This window comes from Parasteatoda tepidariorum, chromosome 2 (assembly GCF_043381705.1).
Source record: "Parasteatoda tepidariorum isolate YZ-2023 chromosome 2, CAS_Ptep_4.0, whole genome shotgun sequence".
Taxonomy (NCBI): Eukaryota; Metazoa; Arthropoda; class Arachnida; order Araneae; family Theridiidae; genus Parasteatoda; species Parasteatoda tepidariorum.
The window spans coordinates 27,012,960-27,040,304 of NC_092205.1; the positions used below are offsets into that span (position 1 = coordinate 27,012,960).

The 27,345-nt window shown below is 30.4% G+C and overlaps 1 protein-coding gene across 20 annotated transcripts in view; it reads left to right on the plus strand.

Annotated features, from left to right (window-relative positions):
* The window catches only part of LOC107442702 (uro-adherence factor A), an 82,388-nt gene that overhangs the window by 3,360 nt on the left and 51,683 nt on the right, over positions 1 to 27,345 (plus strand). For 6 of the 20 annotated variants that reach the window (XM_071177366.1, XM_071177357.1, XM_043045642.2 and 3 more), the window contains exons 2-4: positions 24,655 to 24,720; positions 26,847 to 26,941; positions 27,061 to 27,165. In XM_071177366.1, coding sequence (XP_071033467.1) covers positions 24,655 to 24,720; positions 26,847 to 26,941; positions 27,061 to 27,165 — 266 coding nt within the window. Of the gene's footprint in view, positions 1 to 3,586; positions 3,772 to 9,028; positions 12,251 to 15,759; positions 16,036 to 24,654; positions 24,721 to 26,846; positions 26,942 to 27,060; positions 27,166 to 27,345 lie in introns of those variants that run through there. The other 14 variants (XM_043045643.2, XM_071177359.1, XM_071177363.1 and 11 more) reach the window with 6 other exon arrangements.

The window sequence follows — 27,345 nt, forward strand, 5'->3', positions numbered from 1 at the left end:
TATGTTAATGACAACCAAAAGAATCTGGATAATCATGTAAGGAAACTGTATCATACCTTGTGATTTTCTAACCAAGAAGAATGTGCCATTAACAGTGGAAAATTGTTTTATGCCATTTACCTTTCTATATTATCAAATATATAAAGTGGTAAAAACTGATCATAATTAAAATACTATCTAGAACAGGAGTTTTCAACTTCATGAGGCTAGGGGCCTCAATTAAAAATACCAGTCAAATGGCGGGCCACAATTTTATCAAAATTTTAAATAGGACTCTTTTATGGTTGAAGGAACATTAAATATTACTGTCAGACTTTTATCAAGTTGTACAAAACAATAGTATTGAATTACAAATCAAAATACGAAGTAGATTTTTACCTGAGAAATAAATTTGCCTATGTTAAATTTCACAGAATCGAAGAAATTAGGTTGGTTTTTTTTTTAATGAAAGAAAAGTATTTTAAACCCACAAAAGTATTTTTTTACGAAAATTGTCCTCAAAAAAATGACGACTAATATATTTTATTTCTTAAGCCACCAAAAAAGACTTCGCGCACCGGCAGTTGGAAACCACTGATTTAGAATATAAAAAAGAATTTCCACAATGAAAGCTTAGTCTTAATGTTTGGATCAAGCACAAACTTTCTTTGGTCCTGCAGGATAGATAAGCCAATTTCTAGTAAAATATAAATGCCAATGGGTGGGAAATGTCAATTGGAGGGGAAGTATCAGTCCATCTCTGATTTAATAATTTAAAATGTGTTTTCTAACTCTAGAATTCGTTTACTTTGAAATATGTTCAATTTATGCCATTGCCAACTGAACCTTATGTTTTGAAGAACATTAGAGAGAGTGCAGATCCTATCTCCGATTTGCTTCTAGGAATTGATATAAGTTAACCACAAAGCTGACAAAATATCCTGAATGATTGACTGACTTCGTCATATTAGTGACACACAATAATTCAACTGTGATGAGTACTTTTATTACTAAGTTTCACTCATAGTTTCTAAATGCTAATGAGTTTAATTTACAATGTCTAAAGAGAAAGAAGTTAAGTTAGTGTTAATGCTAATTTCAGGTCTGTCTATTCCCCTTTAACTTAAATAAACGTTTACAGTTCAATGATTAAAAAGAAAAATAAGTAATTATAGAATTTCTGGGTGACAAGTCAGGACAGGGATGGCAAAGTTTCTTTCACAGTGGAAGAAATTGGAAGAAACTCTTCTTGATAAAGTAATATCAAGTATTAAGTTAAATTTTAAACAGTTTATTATTGCAATCTAGTATTTAATAGTGTTGAATTCGAAGTAAAACTTAATCGTTAAACTTTTAACAATATCGTACATAATTAAATGCTGTTAAGTGTGAATACTGAAAAAAGTTATTACATAGTGTGCTAAAGTTACTTATCAATTGTTAATTTTTTTAAAATGCAGATTTCTTTTTTGCATTCTTAATTATAAAATTATAAATTAACTATGATTTATAAAATATATTTAAAAGTTATCAACCGTGAATTTTTATTCTCGAATTGCTAAGTTTTCCTATTCAAATCAATAATTAATTTTATAAAATTTAAAAAAAATTTGATTAAGTGTAAAAAATTTTAAAAATTTCTTGATATGTAATTGAAATTTATGAACGCTTTAAAGTGCATTTTACTCTATAGAGCATTTATTTAAAAAATAGATAAATAAATAAAACTTGTAATTTTCAAGATTTACTTTCAAATTAAAATAGCTTTATAATATGGGTTATGCTAATTTTATAAAGCAAGGGCAAAAATCTTGTTCTTGTTTTACTATTAAATAAATCAGTTTTCATAGAAAGAGAAAATTAATTAAAAATAAAACTAATTTCTGAAATTACTAAAAAATACAATAACCTTTAAAAGTTTTTAATGAAAATTTAACCAATTTTAAATATTTTAACAAAGTAATAATTTTTGAAGTTATATTTTGCTTAGTTTATTTCATTTATTTATTTTTAGATAATTCTATCTTAAAGCTGAATGTTCAGCAAACTGAAAGTAATCTTTTATTTATTTATTTTTTTTGTTTTAAATGGCGGGCACTTGGGATGTATTGTCCCATCGGCCAGGAGTGCCAGAACTGTTACCCTCTTCTCGTTACCCAGTGGGGCACCTGCGGCGAAGCCACGGCGGTGGAGCAGTTACACTGTGGTGGAGCCCACTGAAAGTTATCTAAGCATGTCTAATTTGTCTAGATATTTATTTTGTACATATTTATTTGTATTTGTATTGTACATACATTATTTTGGAAAATAAGGATAACATAATTCGAAATAAATCATTATAATAAGTTATGCCGATTTCAAAATTTCTGTTTAAAGATAAAATAAAATATGAAAATAGTTATTTATATAAAAATTAAACTTAAAAATGTTTACTTTTTTGTTCTATATTAAATTTTTAGTTTCAACTATTCATATATTAATTATAGTTTAACAGTTGTATTGGTCGTTATTAGTTCCTTCCAGTTTGGTCAGTTTCTTCTGATTTTTTCTACTATTTTCCAGCATTCTAAAAGAAATAGGTTTCTTTCGGATTGAATCCCAATCCTTACTTGAATAAATTATCCTCGCTTCGCTGGAATTATAAGATTGGTATTACAGGGTCTGTCCAGACATTTTGTGAAAGGTCCTGTTTTTGTAAAATTGTAAAAAAAATTACTCGTAATTTGTGAATATAAAACAAACGTTAAGTCACATTCTTTCAACCAGGGTCCTGCTTTTGTGAATTTGTACTAATAGGGTCCGGTTATGGCAAAAAAACTTTTCCCAGGAGTTTTTAAATTGTAAATAGATACAAGACTATGCTCAACACTATAAAATTATAATAAAAAAATTAAATTTTCAAAAATAAACAGCAATTGCTGCTACTAAATTAGAGATGCAACATGCTAATTATTGGTATTTAGCCTATACTGCTGAACGCAGAATATCCATTTCGGAGGAATAAAGGAAGAAGCGCCTGCCGAACACAAAACTTGAGGTTTATATCTGTCTTTCTCTCCCCCCTCCCTCTGGGAAGGGTTCGATTAACAAAGCATAATGAAGATAAACAAATTTGTGAAGGGTCCGATTAAAAGATAAATTTTGTGAAGGGTCCGTTAACGGACCCAAATTTCTTCTAAACAGACCCGTGTATTAAAATGATATTTAAAGCGTATTATCGTTAAAATAAGCTCTCTGTCTATAATTTTTTCTCACGAATATGTTTCAAACTTTAGATGCCCCATGATGTTTATAAAAATATTTATTGTTATAATGCTTTTATAAGAACATTTTATTCCAAATTTATTAAGCTAAGAAGCATTGATGAAACATTTAAGTTCTACTGCATTTTAATTTTTTTAATGGACACTGTCTTATATAATTTTCATTCATTTAAACAATAATGGCATTTACCCAATTCGCTATACCTTTACACAATTCATTAGCATAAACATGTGAAAGCGGATACAGTTAACAAATAATATCTTTTCCATGAACACAATTATTTTAATTTCGACACAACCTCCACTGACTCCAACATCAGCTGAGCTTTGAATTTCTATTCTAGAGTGCTGCTTTTATGATGGTTTGAGAAGGTGATCATGGCTTTTATCCAATTTTTACAAATATAGGACACCAGTAAAAAACATCGTTGCTAACGGAGACAACGGGGGAAAATATAAACGTTTAGTAATACAAAGGACGCATTGAGGAGGCAGTCTTTTGCGTGGAGGGCTAATATCATTTAACCAAGTGAGTTTTTGTTGATATCGATGTTTTCTTTCTCACTCGTTGAGATTTTCGAGTGGGTGAGGTGCTTTGAAAATATAATTTACTTCCAGTTTATATCGTTTATCAGCACTATTTCGATTAAAATATTGAGTTTATAAGCTTACGAGAGAAAGTTTTTTCTTTAATATTTCTACCTTTAACTTTTGTTGACTTTTTGATTGAGATTCACATTTGCACAACCATACCGAGACTCCAGGTAGCAGAAGTAAAATAAGAACTCCATGCTGGGGGACAATATAAGTAACGTAAAGCAATAATCGTAAAACAATATACCGTGCATTTATATATTATTTTATAAGTCAAATGGATGCTTTACAAATTTATTTTTTTACTCATAATAAAAACAAATGTACATAATAAAAACAAATAAATATAACGTAAATATAAATTTTTTAAAAAAAATATAGTTACAGGATTACAAAGCAATTTATCAACACGGCAACATGTTACGCAGCAAATTTGTAAGTATGTATATTAAAAAAAAATAGAGCTTGTTTATTTTGATTTAAAAGTTAATTTTTATTATTATTCAGGAAACAGAAGTTGTTACTAATATATTATTAGTTAAATTTATTTGTTTTGTTTGGAATTTCGAAATTTTTCTTCTTCTTAAAAACTTCACTTTTTTGACCTATCCTCCATCGGCTTACCTAGAGTGCTTCATTTTTAATGTTGCTCTCGTTTGGCTCAGTATAGCCGACTCTCCGTATCTTCTGCCACTAAACACAACATTCAACTCAATTCTCTTGTCGATTCAAACAATCAAATTGGTAGCTGCCAAATATAATTATTTGAAATAGTAAATGTCTTTAATCAAATTTATAAAACTTTTTGGTAGATCATCGCTTTAAGCAGTCCCAACTTTCAGAGAACAATTCGAGGTACCTGAACTTTTCAATAAATTTCTTCAGTGAATCTTCAGTTTTATTTATTGTCTTATGCCACTTGTCAATGCTGAAAAGCATATTTTAAGGCAGAGGTGTGCGTTTGTTTTCCAATGCTGTTATCTATGGCAAAAAATTTAACTTCTGCCACATACGTCACATCCNCGCAAACTGGCATTTCGATAATAGTTTTAAATTCTTGTAAATTCACTGCAAAAACTGAGGAAAGTCATTACAGAACATAACAAATGTCTTAGAATATCTCGCAAAAAGAAATGATCCAATATTAGTTTGAACTAGTAAGGCCAAACGCTCCGTTCTTGAAGTAAAAGTGCGAGCTTTGCGCCAAAGTGACGTCACTAGAGTGACGTCGGAGAATCGGCGCGGCAAGAGATACGTCAAAGGAGTGAACCAGCCCTTCTATTCTCTTTAGCCCTGCTACCAACCAGACTATCCTGGCCCGTTTTAAGTGTTAACATCTACGAATGTACATGATGATGTATGATCACCATAAAATTATGTCTCAAAATGAACATTATATGATTTATTTTATTTTCGTATTTTTTTTTCCAAGCAATTTTTCATGTTGGAAATTGAATGGAAATAAATACATCATTGAAATACATGCAAAAGAGCGAAAAGAAAAAATATTTAAATCACGTGGGTGGACCAAGCAGGGTTAATTTGGAGCGGTGAGTTTGTAAACGCGAGAAATATGACTGCTGAAGTATCTAAATATTTCAGAATTAATTTTTATTGAATATATAATCAGTGGTGGGTCGCAAAATGAGGCGAATTTGCGAGCCAGAACTAATCTTTCATAGTAATGCTGCTGTCAAAAGCTTTAAGTCCTTCAATTTGAAACCTCAAAGCGGTCAGTTTCCAAATGTGGACCAATTGGTCGCTGAAAGCTGCTTGTAGTATAAATATAAAGTAAATAAGAAAATCAATACACTTATCGTTTCTCCCCCTTTTTCATAAAAAAGGTATTAATTTGAAACTTAGGTGACATTTCATACTTTCCAAACTAATTGTTGGAACTACATTACTTCTCCTTAATATAGGTATATACTACTTTTTTTATATAGGTATATAACTACTTTTTTTTTTATATAAAAAGGCTCTGTATTTATATTTTTTAAAAAGATAAGTGGTAAAATTACCTTTCATATTCTTTTTCAAGTTCCCCAATACTACTTAGGAATAATTTAATATACGAATAAAAGCGTAAAAATGTATTAATGTTTTGTTTTATCCAAGAACAAAACCCGAAATTAATTCACCTTTTGGAAAAATGATTTTAATAATGCGTCATTCATTACTTTACTACAGTGTTTCCCAAAGTGTGGTACGCGTACCCCCAGGGGTACTGGAACAGTTTAGCGGGGGTACGCTTTCTTATGCGAAATATCTTGCAACAAGCGAAAATTTCAAAAATTTTTATTTAAAAACAAAGCTAGCCATGAAAATTTACGATTACGTATTTTTCTATTGGTCATTTTTTTGCAGAGTTAACGGTTAATAATTAGTGGTGTCAGCAGCCAGTTGTGATTTTTAACTTTTGTGCAATTTTTTGTATAGTAAGAAATACCTTCATTTTTTTATTGGTGGTACACAGCGTTACGAAATATTTAGAAAGGGTAACACAAAAGTCATAAGTTTGGGAAACACTGCTTTACTAGATGAATACACATTCATCGAGAGTTGTAAAAAAAATCTTATAATAATTAATGAATCAATATTAATTTATACTAAGCGAAACTGAAAGATTATTAAAAAAATAACAACAATAGTTAAAAAAAATTATTACAATTTAAATTTAAAAAATTGAAATTGTTTTAATTTTTTTAAATTATTTATTTCTCCATTTTGGTGATTTTACATTACTAATTAAAAAAAAAACACGTTTTAAAAGTTTAACTTATCAAAAGGTAGATAAACTCACTATTCAGTTTCGTTCGGTATCGATTGATGCTATTGACTGCAGGCAGCCCATAATAGACAAGATTCCCAAAATCAAATTATTTCATTTCAAATTTAATTAATAAAATTTAATTTCAAATCTAACTCCTTATTTCATATACCTTACAATTGGGTGACGTTGACCTCACATGCCATCCATGTTGAATTTACTTGCGCTTACCTAAACATAACTAATCAAATATAAATAATTCTTAAAGAACGACTAATGAACTTCCAGTGAAGTCCGTTTTTTGATTAAATGCAGCTGACAAACATCGCTGATGTCATCCATTATATGATTGAAAAAAAAAAAATCGTCTGTGAGATATGTGCATGTATCGTCTGTGATGCCGATCCTAAGTGAAAAATTCGTTAATCGCGCGCTCCTTTCAAACGGACTAATTAAAAATTTTGAATGAGTTACGGGTTTGAAGCTTTAAATTATCGCTTACACCCACTGAAACATTTCTTTATCACAAACGTTACTAGAGTGATAATATAATAATAATTATAGGTAGAATCGTATTCTTTTTAATGTAATTTATTTCGTAATTTCGTATTTTTTTAAAAATATTTTCCAGTTCGAATACTTAATATTATTTTTATGAAACGCCTTGCATTTTTATAAAAAATATTTAAAAGCTAAGTTTATATAGATCTTTTAGTTAAATAGTTTTTCCATGTACTGATGTAAAGACTTAAATCTTCAGTTTTAGTCTCAATTACATCAGTGATGTTATTGTTTCTTCTGTTACTCTGCTTCGATCTCCACAAGCATTTCCTCACAAAGTTATCCCAAAACGGTTCCATTTTATCTCCAGTTCATCTTTACTCAACATTTAACTGCTCCAAAATTAATATTTTTCAGCAAATATTGTCAAACCTGAGCAAACTTCCTCCCAAACGAAAATCGTTCCCAAAACCGCACTACAGCTATTCACAAGGATCCGAAACAGACACATTTCAATTAAAAAATTTTATGCTAAAACGAAAAAACAAAACAAGAGAACATCATAAGCTTACACAGAAAATATAAATTTAATTTAATTCACAGTTATTAGTTCATTCTTAAGAAAAGAATTGAATCTAATAAATCTTCCTTAATATTTGATCTTAAATTATGATAAATGTATTTTTAATGCCGAGAATAGTTTTTCTACCGCAACTTGGTTAACAGGCAATGCCTTCACAACGCTGTGGGGGTCGGTAATGTCTGTAAAATACAATGAAATAGCCAGAGCTCCAGGGGAAACAGCTGCGGAGGGCTCTAGGATCTAGCTCCAGCTCTGAGTCCTTAGTAATACCAATATATTAATTTCTGAAGCAAAGGTATTGAGCTTCTTAATTTTAGTTGTTTGTGATAATTTCACTTAGATTATTTATATGTATTAATTATACAATTATATTTATATTGCATTAATAAAAGAAAAAGAACTTGCTTTCTGTTTAAAATTCCTTGTAGAGTAAAAGGCTGTAACCAAAATAATTTCTTCTAAGTGCTTCGAAATTGTAAAAAAATTGTGTTGGCTCTGAGCTTTTCAAAAATAGTTTCCGAATACCAAGTCATATCTTTGAAGCCGCAGTTAAAGTAAAAACTAGGAAGAAAAAATTGTTAATCGCTACGTTTTAATTACTCCATATTTGCCATCGAGGTCCGTCACGAAGGAATCTTGTATTCAAGTTTTCGACCCCTTTCCGATGAGCTAAAATGCAAAAGGCTTAAATTTTTTGTGTGACAACATGCTCCTGATGACAAACGCTCTTTCAACGGAATTTATCGTCGTTTTACCGCCAAATCGAAGTTATTGTAAAATTTCGGTCTCTTAAAGACTAGTTGAATCACTTAAATTTTAACTGGGGTTTTGTACTGGATGATGATACAACTTTCTACAGTTTTCTGACCTTTACAAGCACACGCGAAATTTATCTCGATGTTGTCAATCAAACTTTCCACTTCTTTAAAATTTTCTTGAGCACTAATATTTTGACTAAAGCTCTGTGCTGGACGACAATTCAAATTTTAATCGTTTTCTGGTCTCTGACAATTAATTTTATTTTCTTGTTATCGTCAGTCTAAACTCTGACTAGCGAAAAGTCTCAAATCGTTACTGCACATCTACGTTTAATGACAATGCAAATTTCAATCATTCCCTGACTATTGCAAGCAGAATTTATCGTCATGTAATCGACAAATGGGAATTTCATTTGAAGTTTAATTCATTAGGAGTTTTTTGTCTAATAATAAAACTCATTTAAATGGTTAATCTCCAAATAGAATTGAATCAACCCTTCAATATCGTCAATTGAATCAACCCTTTCTGACTAGTTTGGTCAAATTTGGTTTGGTACTCCTCGTCAATCAAGTTACAATTGTTTCCTAAATCAAATGGTGCAAGTAAAGTTTCTCGCTAATCGAAATTTTAATCACTTTCCATAAACAACTATCAGGCAGACAACTATTGGGAAGAGAGATGATTTTCTTATAATGAATAAATATTTTATTGAATTATATATTGTCCATTCTGGTTCAATACTTTTTGTTTCATTGCGGGCAAAAAAACTGAGCCAGGTGATTTTTGACTTCTTTATTTGAAGTAAAGGTTTTACTGTCTAAAACATTTGGGTAAAGACCGTAATATTGTAGACAACCCATTTCTCGTTTCCAGTGATGATGAGCTTCAAAAATGAATAAGTTTCTACGTTTAAGAAGCATACGTCTACGCAACGGCGCAAATTTCTTTCTGTAAGAACTTGAGTCGAGCTTTGAGATTGAACTTAAGGTTTTTCAAATAGCCATGAACGGTTGAATTCGATAAATTTATTCTTTGAGCGATCTCATTTCACATTGATTTTTATTCGCTGGTTTGCATGAATTAATGCTTTCTTAGCTTTAACTGGCCTTCCAGAACGTGGTGTATCTTCAACATCAAAATTGGCGGATCGAAATTTTACAAATCAGTGTTCTGTTCACATATATTCTCCATACTCTTTGGATAATTTTTCTATTGCTTGAACAGCATTTTTACCTTTTAGATAGTAAAACATGCCGAAAATGGTGCTTTTCACTTTCCATATTTGAACAGGCATAAATCAAAAACAACTGCTTAGAATCAATCTAGATTTTTCACAAGGAAGCCTTGCTTATATATCAGCTGTCTTCTGTTGGGAAAAACGAAATTGCTTTCTGAACCTTTGAATATATAAAAGAATAGAATACAATTTGTAAAAACTACGTTTTTCTAGCGCATTCAAAAGGAGAAAACAATTAAGTTTTTGTCAAGCTAAAACGAAAAACGTTCAGTGCACATTACATTAGTAATAAAGTTACATCTTTAGAAAGTAATCCTCTGCACGTTTTTCGTTTTTGGTTTGACAAAACATATTTCTTTCTCTAGAGTTCATTTTAAAAGTTTTTAAAAAATTTTTATACTATTTTATTCTTTATTCAAGGAGATGTGTTTTACAAATAATGTTGCTAGACCTAAGTTTAAGTTAACATTCCTTTCGATATCTCTTAGAGATGGAAAAATTATTATCAAAATGTTGATCGTTACAAATTTCTGTTGAAGTTAATTCAGATGGATTAGTTAATAGAGTAAGTAGTGACAGTGAAGGGTTTAATCTTCTATTTCGAGCTAATCACTACAGCGATTCGAAAACTAAGTTCTCCTAATTTTAAACATTGTTTGTCCGTCTATCTATCCAATATGATCTTTATGAGCTAAGCCTATTTAGAGATTTGTATTCTTTCCGCAACAAAAGATGACCGATGTGAAATTTTTTAATCATCTAATTGCTAATCTGATGCGCAGGGGCCGAGAACCCTAACTACGAACGCCCCCTGACTGTTCCAGGCGATTGTCTAAAAAATTCACGATTTGCCTTCACGGTTTAGTGATGCGGTGCTGGTCTTTGTTGTTCAACCGTGAAAATGGCTGTAATCTTCACGAATGGAGGTCTGTTTTCTCTTTCGTTTGGGTGATGCCCTTGGATATCTGACGCAATGCAGTCAGTGAATAGAGAAAATAAGAAAAAAAATATTGGCAAGTCGTCGAATAAGTGACTTAGAATGTTTTCAGATGATCAAGCTTACCTTATGTGGACCAGACGCAAATGATGTTATTCACTGAAGAATTTATTGTGTCGTCATTTTATACTTAGATGTCTCCTGGTCTCATAGTATAAATTTTCATTGGATATGTAGCTTATGAACTAACTATTTATTGTTTCTCCATTTCATCCTACTATTTCTCCTGCTATTTCTGGATTGTATGTGTAGCATATTTTTTGCAAATCGTTTGGACATTTTGTTCTACGATTTCGACCGGTACTTTTAAAGCTTCATCGAATAAGTATATTACTTATTTGCGTACTGTTTATTGTTTCTCATTTTTTGGGAAGTTTTTAGTTTTCATTTAAAGTTTCCTTTAATATTTTGTTGACCAGGGAAGGATTTATTGCTCCTCTATTTTGTTTTTAAACTTTGATATCTCCTATAAGTTTTTGCTTATCACTGTTAGGCCTAGTTTTCATCCAGTGAGCACTTAGTTTTCCAAGTATACTTCATTTTTCTTCTTTCTTTTTAAAAATCTCTTAGCATCTTTTTTTAGAAAGTTTAAATCGGCATTGCAACTGTTTCAAATCTATTCTAATAAAAGGATATTAAATTATTCATTTCAAATTTTTTAATTGGGCTATCTTAGGCCTTCTGGAGTCTACTTGCTGATAAGTTCTCTAAGAGTTAAAAAAGACACCATGAAGCGTTCTCTCGTGAATTACGGAGTTTTTATGCTTGGCATAAGGATTTCAACGTACTTTGATGATATGACTTAAAATAGTGTTTTTAAAGATACATTTAAGCATTTCGGAGGAATTTTAAATATTTACTTAAGACCGCGATTTAGTCCGAGTTTTAATTTAGTACCGTTCTTAAAATTCTTGTTTTGGTTACACGTTCTTTTGTTCTCTCCACATACTTTTTTAAATCGATTTTGAAAAAAAAAAAAAAAAAAACACATTTTGTTGGAATGCAACAGATCTTCTGATCGTTAACTCTTTCGAATAATTGTATAAGCTTCCTTTTGAACAAATTCGATTTTTTTCCCATCATGGGTGTTATTGTGAGCTGCCGTGGGAAGAATGAAGACGAAACTGTTAATAATGCAGACGAAGAGAAGCGGTCTAATGCCCCATCTCCAAATCTCGATAATGCTGTGTTACCAATCCAGACGACAAACGAATTTATTCGGCCTTTGGAAAACCCTTATCCGCCTTTGCCACCCGTTGACGATGTTGAGTACGGTCCAGGTGCGGGGACTTCCACTGATATTCCCAGACCTAAAACGTACGCAGTGGTCGTCAGCCGTTTGGCCGGACATAAGTGGTTGAAATTAAAGCTGGAACCTAAAACTCCATTGGAAGACAACCACGCAGAGGGAATGGACTAAATTCGAAAATTTTGTCGATGTAACTTTTTTGGGAATATTCTACTGCTAATTTAATCAAAATTCAGTTTAGTGTCATTGTGCCGAGTGGTGTTAAACTTTTTGTGAACTCTTAATCAGCTGTTGGCTGTTGATTTTCATCGAACCAGGGTAAGTTTTTCCTTTTATGCTCTAAATTTTGAGTCGTCTATTATAATTTTATATGTTAATCTTGTACTGGAACATCAAACTATCTCCTCGGTTATTTTTAATTTTTTTTTAATAATTTAATTCATAACATCGGCTAGAACAAATATATGGTTGGTTGTTGAGTGTTGCAATTGGAAATAATTTTACTACATAATGCGTGACAATGAATTACCTATAATTAATGCATTTGTGTGCTACTTCCATTTATTGTTGTAATTTAAATCTTCGGCTTATTAAAATGGGATTTTTTTAATTATATCTCTTTTTTTTCCCTCACCGACTTAACGTTGATCATCGTTAGCGGTGGTGACCTATTTTTTAAAATCATATTTTTATTTGCACATGGCAATTTATTTGCAACACTTTATGCACTGTGCTGGTCCAGATCGGTAGATCATCAACTGCATTGGTGTTTCTCTTTCTTCCTTACATAATATACTTACTAAGTCAAAAATTTTCAGGAATTAACTGGTCGTTAATGTTATTGTAGATTAAAATTTTGGGGAGATTTCCGTATCCTGATCTGTGGCAGAATAATCGCCAAGTCTTGGCTACTTCTGGGCAGTAGCCGGCGAGAAAAAAAGAAGCATCACATAAGGAACTAACTCGAAAGGTATTACTCGTAGCCACCTCCGGGCAAACATCTACATATTTTTTTTTTTTTTAATTTGCAAGATTAAAATCTATTTGGCTCTTTGGCGATTGTAGTTGGCGCGGCAGATCACGATACGGAAACATCCCCCAAATTTCTTTTAACATTAACTGAATACCCGTTCTTCGTACGGGCTAGAATAAATAAGCAATCAATATAACAATACTGAGTAACAGTATGGAATCCTGCACAAAACTGAAATACATATGCCAACATAATTTAGCTAAAATAATTCCTTTTTTTAAATTAAATTTGTAGGTACTACTGTTTGTGTGCTCTGGCAAATGAAGTTTTTAATCAATATTTGACTGCTTCAGTTTCCTGGGATTATTTATTTAATAGCTAGAATATATATTAAAACTGCATCAATACTAGAAAGCTTTAATATATATACTGTGAAAAGAAGTTTTTTTAAAGTCTAAAAGATTGAGTACCGGAAAAAAATAGCTTGATGGTGGTAAATTTTAACTATTATCACTACTACACGTTTAACTATGACCTCGAGCAACCTATGACAAATAATTCTGAACATGGTTAATCGTTATTTTGATGGGATGAACTATTTTATAAGTCCGTACAGATACTTACTTGTGCAGATGATATTGCTATAGTAGCTCGCACCACTTAAGCTCTTAAATAGGCCTTTATAGCGTTAAAACAAAAGGCAAAAGCAACTAATTTGTCAGTAAGTGAAAAAAACAAACAAATAAATATATGCTATGTTCAGATCTTCAAATCATCTGGAAATTGAAGACACAAAGTTTGAAAAAGTAGATAGTTTCACTTATTTAGGAGCAGAATTTAAAAGCAACAAAAATGGTCTAACCTCAAATCAAGTTTTCCAAAATTAAAAACTAAATTTCTTTCATATACTAGTTATAGGATCTGTTTTATTATATGCTGAGACATGGGCATTAAACTCAAGAACCAGGAGGCATTGGAAATTTTTGATCGAGAAATTCCTATAAGTATTTGAGGTGCAACTCGTGTGGACGGCTTATGGAGAATGATAACAAATTTTGAATTATATGAAATCTTTAAAGAACAGTCAAATACCTGAAATTCCAAAGAATAAAATGGTCTGGACAGGGTGCGTACCGTTTTTAATAAGTGCTTAAAGGTGTTTATTTTCGATTTTCGTTTTTTAAAAGCCCTTAAAGGTGCTTTTTGCATTGGGTGTTTTTAAAAAGTGCTTAATTTTCCCTTTTTCAAAATGAGATTTTTCCTTTTCCATGTTGATTTTCTCTACGAATTATGCAAAAAGACACAGTTCACATTGTTCTATTCAGCGTTTCCTCAATTAATTCAACCCCAATCTATTTCGGCATATTGTCAGTCCGTAGCGTATGAAAACGATATTCGTTTTACTTGATTAAAAATTTCATAATTTTTGACAATTGTCAAAAACGTTTTTTTTTTTTTTTTTTTNAAAACCGTCAATTGTCAAAAACTTTCCAATCCTGCCTAATTATATTTTAATTTATAAAAATATTTTTGAGTGCTTGAAAAGTGTTTAAAAGGTGCTTATTTTTTTGTTGAATAATTTGGCTGCGCACTCTGCACATCTGGTTAGAATGTAAGAAGATCGAAACTGCTGGAAACTATTTCTAGCCAAGCCTATAGGTGCCTTAGATGGATTGACTGTCTTGAAAAGGACATAGATATTCTGAAAACCAAAAACTGGAGGATAGTCACCAAACAGAAAGAAGCCTTCAGTCGATGCGAATTCCGCATCCGGCTTGCATCGACCACAGTGCTGACGTGAAATATCCTCAGCGGTAGACGGATCATGGATTAGAGTCTCCTTGCAGTCAGGCTAACCGTGGGAGTTTCTCGGGGCCTTCCTCTCCATGTAACGCAAATGCGGGGTAGTTCCATCAAAAAGTCCTCCACGAAGGCAAAATTTCTCCCTATACTCGATCCAGGATTTCCCTTGTCTTCTGGATTGGGTTAAAAATTACAAGACTACGGAGTTGAACATTGGTAGTTCAACGGCGGTTATAAAATAAAATAATAATAATAAACTTTAAAAATGAAATTATTTTAGCTTTATTAATTGTGTTGGTTTATGTTTTTCAGTTTCGTGCAAAATTTCGCTGTATTGTTCAGCATTGATATTTTGATAGCTTATTTTTTTCCACCCCGTACGTAGAACGGGTATTCTATTAATAAAATAATACATTTAGCGTCAAGACTATAACTATTCCGTTTTAATTTACATATTGACTTTTTGTATGGATGGCTGACAATGTCAAAAATCCCATTTATTTTTATTTATTTAAGGTCAGTGTACTTGTATATTTAATGGGCCTCATTTTTTTTAAAAAATCTCTTACAAAATTGGTGGCCCTTACAAATAAAAAAGTTGTGTACCTCTAGTATTAATACAAGGCTCATCGAAAAAAAAAAATCTCAAAATAAATCAACTATGATGACGCAAAATGAAGTCGTTTGTATTTGTTTATTGCTTTTATTTAAAAAAAGAAGTAACAAAATCTAAAATCTGCATTTGTTACAACTCTCTCAATATTTATCTTCCAATAAATTACGCTGGATAACAATTGTTTATTTAGTTCTTTTTAGTTTCAGTTACGAGATCGCTGCTGATTCACTATGTAATCTCGAGGTTTGCTTGATTTAAAATAAATAAACTAAAAAAAAATCCGAGTGACTTATTTTGTCGCGAAATAGTTATCTCTATTCTTTTAATTTTTTTTCTTCTTTCATTGTAAAAACGTTCATTTTGGGTCTTTGTTTTTTATCAGTTTTCTTGTTCAGAAAATGCAATTGTTATCGCGTCTCCAATAAAGAACGTCACTTGGAATAACACCTTCCACGTGTTCGGGAGGACGCGTAATCTATTTCCCGCTACAGAGGAAGTCCGGCGGCTGTAGATGCAATTTTTGCATTTGCGTTGTTGTTTGTCGCTCAATTTATAACTATGAATCATTGAAGAGTTTGGTGTCGCTGGGCGGTCATTCTAGGGATAATGGGGGACATAGTAAGAAAAGGACATACCTTACCCAGAAGACGAAGGTTCTCAGGAACATGGAGTACTTTTTCTACTCTTTTGAGAGGAACGAAGGTATTTCAGGTAGGGAAAACATTACTGTGTTCGTCATTCAATTTTTCTACCTTATTTTTGAGAACTGAGATTTCATCAAATGAAATAGTGATGTGTGCTAACTATGAAATACTGAATATATTTGATGTTTGTTATATCATCATCTAAGAAAATTTTTGAGTTCGATGATGGACTCCTCAAATTTTGATTATTAAACTCCTACACAGAATATTTAAAAGTAAAAACGGGCTCTTCGATGAATTTTTCATATTAAAAACAGGCTCCTCACAATATTTTTCAAATTCAAAACTGACTCTTCAAATTTTTTTTATTTATTTTAAAAACGGATTAATTAAATTCTTCTGAAAAATTGAATTGATAATGCATTAATTCCTAATTTTAAAACTAACTCCTTGAAAAACACAGTGCCTGTCTTTTCTTCCTCTTTTTTTTTAAAAAATTTTTTTTTAATTTTTTTTGAATAGAAAACAAGATTTTAACATTAATGAATATGATTATATGCTTGTTATATATTCAGATGATTATGAATAGATTTTCACAAATTTCCAAAAACAATCTTTTTACAAAACGTCTGTTACAGATGAATCTGTAACGTCTGAAATCACGAGTAGATTTTACACAACTCAAAAAATAGTACATTATTTTCAACAGTACACTGGAATGACCCCAGGACTTTTAGGCTTAATACTGGGTATTCTGTCCGATATTAAACAATGTATCATATAAGAGCTTGATTTGAACAGCCGACCAACGCTCCTTATTTTTTAAAAAAAAAATAAAAATAATTATATCATTATTTACAAAGTTATACAAAGCATAGCATGTTTCCAACCAAAAATATGAAAATATGAAGTTAGTGAATACTCCAACATATGGAAAAGATTATTTTCACGTTTTTATTCATTTATTTATTATTATTTTTTATTTTGAAAAGTTCATCGAACTTTAGTTTTAAATCTACGTAGTGTACTACTGTATTTAACCTCTTAATTGTTATTCAGTGTATTTTGTTGCAATGCAAATCACGATTTGTATGCTCGTTTTCCAGAAAAGAAAATGATCTCCTTTTTAACGTTTTCAGATCTCAAACTGTTATTGAAACAGCTGATAGATACTCTACATCGTTTTGATGTTTAAGTAATGACGGTTCTGAAATCTTATCATTTAATATCTCATTTGTCTACTATTCCCATAACGGACCACTTTGAATAACTTTTGATATAATATCCAAAATATTCCCGTTCGAAGACTCAATCTTATTGGTTCCTGGGGGTGACGTCAAACATGCTAGTTGATAATTGCAAACGATATTTTAGGTTACAAAATCAGTCACAAAAACGTACTTTCTCTGAATAAACATACCGTTTATTCGGATTTCATACCATTTAAATCTAGGTGGTTTGCCCCGGATTTTTAATTTTTTTTAAACATCACAAATTACAAATTCTGCTTTGAAATTTAGTGGATGTAAATAAATGATTGTGACATTTGTCTTTGTTTTTAATTATTACTATTTTAATCAATTACTTATTGCTTTTTAACATTCTTAAACCTTGAAATTCCTTTTTCTCAAAATCATCTTGCATGGATATAAACCGTTCTTCCCCTTTGGTCTTCTATTAGCAGAATATGATTCTGCGCATATTTTTGGGTTATTTATTATTATTTTTTTTTATTATATAATATATTAATAGTTGGAAACCTTTTCGATTCTAAGGCATACGTATTGTTACACCATTTTAATGGTAAAACGATAAATTTGAATGAAATCGTTAAAAGTATTTCTTGGGGAATAAAAATTTCCAATTGTTATTTTTTTAAATATTATTACTCAGGAACTATTTCACCGATTTTGTTCTAATTTTTGTCATCATTTATAATTAAATATTTTTAAAATCATTTATAAATTTTGTTTACCTTTGCCATTCAAAAGTTTTTGACTATTATCAGATTAAATAACAAGAAAAAATATATAGATAAAAAAAAAAATATATGTCGCCTGAAATTATCTTAGAAGAACGAAATTTTAGAATAGTGTGTAAGAAAGTTTTGAATAGTTTTAATATTTTCTGACAAATGGCGAAGTACGCAAAAAGCAAAATTAACGTTATTAATCTGACTTAATTCTATGTTTATTTAAGTCTTATTCGTTTTTGTACCTTAAAATATCGTCTTTACAAGTTAATTAGCATATTTAAAGTCAACTGGGGCCATTAGGATTGCTGTTAGTAATATTACGAAGAAAAAAATGAAAAAGAAAACGATTATTTTATCGGAAGCTGTTAAATTGTTCCGTTTGTTATTTTACTTATTGTACAGAAACATATTTTATTAATTCCTTATTATTATTCTTTTTTTACTTGCATTTTTTTGGTATTTTATCTATTGGAAATCAAATTAGTTACACTTTTTTTTTTTACAAAAATAAAAATTTTAATTGCATAATTCAGAAATGATTAATAAAAACTTTAGAATTAGAACACTGAATTGAAAGAGTACAAAAAGCATTTTGTTCTAATTATATTTTGTGCACAATTTTATAGTTTTGCCTATCATTTTTTTGATTAAAAAAAAGTCTGATTCATTCATAACAAATGTTTAGTAGTTGATATAATTTATTTTTAAATGATTCATAAATGTTTTAATATGGTGAATAATTTTAGTAACGGACTCGCTAAATTACTTGGCCTATTATAAAATAAGAACCAATATTTATTTTTTATTTGAGCGCTAAATATTAACTTGAAATGAGATCTTTGTAAGATATAGCAATTACTATAACAATTATTAGAGGTGTGCACATTTTTGTATACATTTAAATATTTTATGGCAGTTAATTATTTGTTAAGTAAAAAGATTTTTTTTTTTTACTTAAAAGTTTTCTTAAAACAGGTAACTGGGCTGCAGCCCATGAAAATCATGCCTAAATCTTTTTAAGACTTTTAAACAATTATTATCTGTTCGCAACTGAAAATTTTGAATTGTAAATTATTTTTAACCCATTTTCGGATAAAGGGTAAACTAGTGGGCTGCGCCCCTTGCTCGTTAACGCTCGCCAACCCCCGAAAATTGCTCGCTACTAACTTAGGTACATTGCAAATGCACAGAATTCTAAGAATTCAAAACAATCATTCAAATCCATATAACAACTTTTTTTTTTTTAAATTACATCTTTTTAGTAAATACTAAGTCATTAAAATAAATTTGAATTCAAATAAATGACATGTAATTCGTTAAACCTATTAGAAATGTGCTATAGTATAAAATCTTAAGATAAAATTTCTAAAACTGATATCTCTTTAAAAAGGTTAAAATTTTGGCTATAATTAAGTCTATTAAAAATTGAAATAAGTGAATTGCAATGGAAAAACCTGCATAAACAAATAAATTCTAGTAAAACAAATAAATTCGTGATATAAATCAAAAATCGTCAAATAAATTCGTAATATATAAATTCGTGAAAAAAAGCGCTTTCGACAAAATACTAAAATAGAGATCTATCGACAAAGACTACTCACTTCTGCCTAGCTTAATAGTATGAGATTGCTGCAGCTGTTAGGGTGAATTTCGGAAGAGATCACATTTGGTGAGAATGCTCTCTCTGGTTATTTTAGTTTCCGTTTTTAAAAGCGCTATATGTTGAGCCACCTCAGCTGGATTTGGCATGTGACATTTTTAGCGGTAATCATTGGTCGATTTTCTAGCATTCCCATTCGGGGAGTTGTAATGAGGCTTTTTTTTGTCGCTGTCTAAGAGAAATATATAGATAGATAGTTTTTTTATCGATACCATGATATATGTATGTATTTTTTACTAATTAAATTTTTTTTTGCTATTCTTAAGGGCGTTGAAGACATCTATCTATAAAATATTAATTCAATTGGAATAAACAGCCTCTGTTACAAAAATTTTTAAAATGCGATTTTTTAAAAAATTGAATTGGTTATTGACTAATTCAACTTTTTGAAAAAGCATAATTATTTCATTTGAGATTAAACATATATTTTTTTCTTTGAATTAAAGTTGCAAATTCTGTATAGAAAATTACCATTTTATACCCTACTACCAATAACATTTTATTGTTATATGCATCATTTAATTTCTTACCTACCATAAAGTATTAATATTAATAAAATATTATTTTTCATGCATAATTTTTTTTTTTTTTTTTTTTTTTTTTTTTTTTTTTTTTTAAATTTAAACATATTTTGATGAAAATCATACCACATTTTGGAAAATGTATATGCTTGTCCTAAAATGAGTTAAATAGGGTTCGTTGATTTAAATCTGCTGCGCTATTTAAATCAAGTGATTTTTTTTAAAAATTATTGATTTAATCAAATGATTTTTTTTTAAATAAATCGATTGTTCTATTCAAATATACATAGCATTCAAATATATAAATTTTTAAAATTTTCATAATTTTTTTAATTTTGTATTATTGTTGGCTTAAAAAATTTCAACTGGCAAAATTACACAAGTACTTGCCGCGTGGTACGTTATAAATTACCGTTTTTATTAAATGACAATTTAAAAATCTTACATTTTTCTTTTGAATTTTTTCATATAGAAAATTAAGAACGAGGAAAAAAATTGATGCAGTTTTATAAATATATATGTAGGATTTCTAGTTCACAAAATATCTTTTCATAAAAACGGACCCTTCACAAAATATTTCAACTTAAAAATGGACCCTTCACAAAATAATTTATCTTTTAATCGGACCCTTCGCAAATTTGTTTATCTTCATTATTGTTTAGTTAATCGAATAAACTCTTTCCAGGAAAGACAGATGGAAGAAAGACAGATGTAAACGAACTAAATTTTGTTTTCGGCGGACGCTTCTTCCTTTATTCGTCCGAAATGAATATTCTGCGTTCAGCAGTAAGACTAAAAACCAAATATTTATATGTTGCATTGCTAATTTAGTAGCTGCAATTGCTGTTTATTTTTTAAAATTTAATTTTTTTAATTACAATTTTACAGTGTTGAGCATAATCTTGTATGTCTTTACAATTTAAAAGCTAATTGAAAAAGTTTTTTTGCAGTAACGGACCCTATTTGCACAAATTCACAAAAGCGGACCTTGGTCGAAAGAATGTGACTTAACGTTTATTTTATATTCACAAATTACGAGTAATTTTTTCACAATTTTACAAAAACGGACCTTTCNAATTCGTGATATAAATCAAAAATCGTCAAATAAATTCGTAATATATAAATTCGTGAAAAAAAACGCTTTCGACAAAATACTAAAATAGAGATCTATCGACAAAGACTACTCACTTCTGCCTAGCTTAATAGTATGAGATTGCTGCAGCTGTTAGGGTGAATTTCGGAAGAGATCACATTTGGTGAGAATGCTCTCTCTGGTTATTTTAGTTTCCGTTTTTAAAAGCGCTATATGTTGAGCCACCTCAGCTGGATTTGGCATGTGACATTTTTAGCGGTAATCATTGGTCGATTTTCTAGCATTCCCATTCGGGGAGTTGTAATGAGGCTTTTTTTTGTCGCTGTCTAAGAGAAATATATAGATAGATAGTTTTTTTATCGATACCATGATATATGTATGTATTTTTTACTAATTAAATTTTTTTTTGCTATTCTTAAGGGCGATGAAGACATCTATAAAATATTAATTCAATTGGAGTAAACAGCCTCTGTTACAAAAAGTTTTAAAAAATTGAATTGGTTATTGACTAATTCAACATTTTAAAAAAGCATAATTATTTCATTTGAGATTAAACATATATTGTTTACTTTGGATTAAAGTTGCAAATTCTGTATAGAAAATTACCATTTTATACCCAATAACATTTTATTGTTATATGCATCATTTAATTTCTAACCTACCATAATGTATTAATATTAATAAAGTATTATTTTTCATGCATGAAAGTTTTTTTTTTTTTTTTTTAAATCTAAGCATATTTTAATGAAAATCATACCACATTTTGGAAAATGTATATGCTTGTCCTAAAATGAGTTAAACAGGGTTCGTTGATTTAAATCTGCTGCGCTATTTAAATCAAGTGATTTTTTAAAAAAATTATTGATTTAATCAAATGATTTTTTTTAAATAAATCAATTGTTTTATTCAAATTTACATAGCATTCAAATATATAAATTTTTAAAATTTTCATAATTTTTTTAATTTTGTATTATTGTTGGCTTAAAAAATTTCAACTGACAAAATTACACAAGTACTTTCCGCGTGGTACATTATAAATTACCGTTTTTATTAAATGACATTTTAAAAATCTTACATTTTTCTTTTGAATTTTTTCAGATAGAAAATAAAGAACGAGGAAAAAATTTTATTCAGTTTTTATAAATATGTGTGTAGGATTTATTTATCTATAATAAGAAGTTATTGCGTATGGATTGTTTTGCAAAAATTCTACCAAATGCAATGAAATTTTACCAAATCCTAATTTTTTCTTAAAAATCAAATTTTGTATAGATCACATATTGTACATAACAACTTTTGTTTCGTGAAATACTTACCATGATATAAAAAATTATCATGATGTAGCACAAAAAAAAAAAAAAAAAATGGTTTAAAAGATGCTATTCAGATAAGGAGAATAGGTTAGTTATTCTATGCAGAGTGATTTGCCAACCTGCAGTTAAGGTAAAGTATAAAGGCAACACTTATTTTGTCATTGGATTGTCATAGTTGCATATGGATTGTTTAGAAGGAAAAAAAAATTAGGGCAATAAAAATTCTACCAAATCCTAATTTTATTTCCAAAATCACATTTTGTATTGATCACACATTGTATTATTGCGTTCACCTATTGTACAAAAATCACATATTAAAATTTTTTTTTTGAAGTACTTGCTATGTTATAAGAAAATTATAAAATAGCATAAATTTTTTTTAAAAAAAGATGTTATTCAGATAAGGCGCATAGGTTAGTCATTCTATGCAGAGTGATTTGCCAACCCGCAGTTAGGGTAAGGTATAAAGGCAACACTTATTTTGCCATTCAAAATTTTAAGAACTGAAAATAAATCTATGAAATTAATTTCGTGATTTGTTTATTTTAGCCAATGATTTAGTTGTTAATAATGATAAATCTCTATTCCATTCTGGATAAATTTGAATCGTGCGTTTGCATGTATCATATGTATTTATGAATGATTATCAAAATATATTTTAAAATGTGTTTTATTTTTTAAATAATATTTCAATAATAATTACATTTATAAAATTAAACTAAACATAATAATATAGTTAGTTCTTGAAGTATCGTTAAAATATACACTCTATAACAAAAAAATCGACGCACCAAGAAGGAGTTGTCCGATTGAAACGAAAATTGGTGGATAGGAAGACAATGTACAGAATAGTAAATGATTAAAATTTCAGAACAATTGAATAATTTATTGCAGAGTTACAGTAACAAGTTCAATAAGGTGTTGACCCGCCTCTAGCCTGGATACAAGCTGCCACACGGCGTGGCATAGACCGATAAAGCTCCCGGATGGTCTCTTGCGGTATTTCCTGCCAAATTCGATCCAATTGTCGAACGAGGTCATCAACATTCCGTGCCAGATGCAATCGCCTTCCCATCATATCCCAGACATGCTCGATGGGAGAGAGATCTGGTGATCTGGCAGGCCAAGGAAGAGTTTGACAAGCTTGCAGACAGTTCATAGCAACACGTGCCGTATGTGGTCTGGCATTGTCCTGCTGAAAAACCAGCCCAGGGCGCTGCAAAAGGAACGGTAGCAAAACAGGTCTTAGGATGTCGTCGACGTACCGCTGTGCAGTAAGTGTACCTCTAATGACGACCAAAGGGGTCCGGCTGTCAAAGGAAATGGCACCCCAGACCATAATGCCTTGTTGAGGGCCGGTGTGGCGTGCAATAGTGAAGGCAGGATCCCCCCTCTGCCCTGTGCGTCTCCAAACACGTCTTCGATGATCGTCAGGACACAGTTGGAAGCGGGATTCGTCGCTAAAGACTATACGTCCCCAGTCGGCATCATTCCAGCCTGATCTGTTCATAAAATTCATGCATACGAAATTTCAAAGCAATGGGATGATTGCTTATTGGTGCGTCGATTTTTTTTGTCATAGAGTGTATATTATCTAATGTCGTTGCCGAGAGGAAGGATAAAAACAGGTCTTAGGCAGGGAAAGAGGACCCAATATTTATTTAGTAAATTATTACAGAGAGAACAATTATCCAAGTGACACAAAGGGGTCTGTCCAGGCCAAAATTACTACCGTTTAGCGGCATCTTCTCAAATTCAACTACAGTAGTTTCAAAAAATACTTTTTCATAAAATTTTACTTTTGTATCCCTTAAGAAAGGATAAATCCATATTTTTGTGTTGTCTTTTTTTTTTTTTTACATAATTTTTAATTTTTACAAATTAGGTCTAAATTTTCACAAAATAGATACCTCTCAGAAAAGCCTAGACAGACCCCTGATATATAAAAAAAACATGACCCCTGTTTTTAAACAATTGTTGAAGTAATGATATGAACTAGGTAAAAAGGATTGTGTTAATATTTATTTCGCGAAATATATTTTACTGTCATGATTTCTTTCAGCTATTCATAAAAAAAAAAAATTATTTTTTACAAATGTTAATTTGAATCTTTTTCTGTTGCAGATGTCCGAGGGCCGTCGTAGTCAGGTCGTATTGCTTGATGAACGTAGATTAGATTTAATAATACAAGTGAGTTATGCTTCATATTTCTTCATTAATTTAGAATTTTATAACAGTGCAGTACATAATTTTAAAATTATCAGAACTTTATAAAAAATGAGATAATTATGGGTTGCATTATACTTTTAATTTGCCATCTCCATTCTAAATTAAAATTTTTTTTTAATGTGTCACAATTATTAGGATGAACACTTTGTAAAACAGCTATATCAGGGTTGCCACAGGCGACTAAAATGCAACTATTTGCAACTATTTTTGGCATCAGGCGACTATGGCAACTTTTTTTGCCTGAAAAGGCTAAAAAAGCAACTATTTTCAGGAAAAGGAGACTATTGGGAAACTTTTCTGTACTCTTAGTAATGTTTTTTTTTAATGCATAAATTGGGGGGGGGGATCTGCACCCCACAAGATAGTTTCTGAACACACTGAAATTTTTTTCTTTCTTAAAAGATAAAAAATTGTGAAAATTTTGAATTGCGAATTTAAGTGTTCACTTTTTAATTCGTTCAATCTGCACAGACTCCATTGTAAGTCTATTTCATTTCTCGATCGCCTTTTCAATGATTATTGCTACAAAACTCCGCATGATTTTAAAAAAAGAAAAAAAAGAAGAAGATTAATACAATATTACGATGCATGAATTTCGAATTTGAGTAAGCACTTTTCATATATATACATAAAAACATTTACGCTTATATGAAAATTATCATATTTGCCACCAACTTGTCTGAATGGATCATGGTATATGACAATTAGGTCCTTAACAAAATTTTAGTCAATATTTTTGATGAATTTTTGTTCTTATTTAGGCAGCTATTTTCCTAGTTTTTGGCTACTATTTTCATGTTTTAAGCTACTAAAAGCAACTATTTTGTTCATTTTTTCTGTGGCAACCCTGCTATATTAAATGTGGCAATTTAAAAAAAAAGTTTTCAATTTTACAACACGTCTAATGAAGTGACTGGGGTACTCTGCCCCCTGTTTTTTACAATTGCTGTAATTATTCGTGACTGTCATTGCTGTAGTAGGAATTTAAATAATTTTTTATAACCTTATATAATTTTTAAGGCTGGATTGAATGAGATTAATATTAAGTTTATAGGTTTAGTAGTTTTCGCTAATTGATGCTGGTAAACAGATGCTACTCCAGTTTAAAAACCAACTTTTATGACTCATTAGCACTAGGACAAGAATCATTGTGTATAAATCTGACCAGTAATCCTTTATAACAGTACAAGCAAGGCACTGAGTAAATATATTTGAAACAGGATACTCGTGCTTGAAAGAAAAATGCTGCACAAAATTTCAATTGCTGTCTTTAAAAAAAAATGTCTGGCGAATTCTTTTCAATTTTGAAATTTTTAATTGTTTTAAGCAATCAAACAGGAGTCGCGGTAGCACAGGGGATAGAGCTTTTGCCTTCCAATGAGGTGAACCTAGTTCAAATCCCGGTGATGACTGGTCAATACAAATTCCGTACTCAGTTTGCACCAATCACAGTGCTGTCTTTAAATATCCTCAGTGGTAGACGGATCATGTGCTAGAGTCCCCTTGCCGTCAGGCTAAGCATGGGATGTTTTTGTGGTTTTCCACTCCATGAAAGCAAATTTCTCCCAACACTTGATCCAGGAGTTCCATTGTCTTCTGGTTTGTGCTCAAAATTACAAGGCTAAGGAGTTGAACATTAATAGTCTTAAACCCAAAATTGGGTTGGCTGTTCAGCGATGGTTGTAAAAAAAGTAACCAAACATAATAAAAGTCATCAAATGGAGCCAAATAAAATATCTTGGTTACTTATATAGACCAGATGATTACAATCCCACTAAGTGGTTAACCTTTAACAAGGCGACCTTTATGAGGAAATAGGCATGTGATAGACTTTGAGGGAAAAATCTTGTTGGGACGACTCCAGCCTGCTCTGGGTTGGAGTTCTTAGAAGAAAAAGAGCTCTAATAGTTTTGAAGTTATGAGGGTTTTATGTCAATAAAAAATATAATTGAGTATAACTTGTAAGAGGTGTCAACCTCTGTTAATTTTGCTTTATCTTTAGAATTATTTTTTAAATTTTTTATTGTTAATATCTTTTTTTATTACTTTAATCATTCTAAAAAGTTTTTCTTCCTTCATTTTTTTAGTCTAGACTGTATGGTGGTGAATTATTAGACATTGTTGCTTCTCATTTTAATCTTAAGGAGAAAGATTATTTTGGAATAGCTTTTATTGATGATACGTAAGTTATTAAGTCATTTCTATTTATTTTATTGATTTCGTGAACTCATTAGATTTTAATGATTGATTTACATCTTGTCTTTCATGTGAGTTTTTAATTTTTATGCTCTTATATTTCAGAGGTCAATATTCATGGTTGTCTCTTGATAAACGCGTTTTGGAACATGACTTTCCGAAAAAGAACAGCGAGAAAGGATCCACTATAATTCTATATTTTCGTATTAAGTAAGTTGGGAGATATGATATACCTGAGTTTTCCCTTGGAATAAAAAAGGGCAAGGTGCTGCCTCTCAGAAAAGAGCATTATAAGTTTTGGAAGGGCACTCTTTTATCACCGTAAAAATTTATAAAACATGTAATATTGTGTAATAACTGAATTTGATCTTCAGCAATTAACCTTTTTAC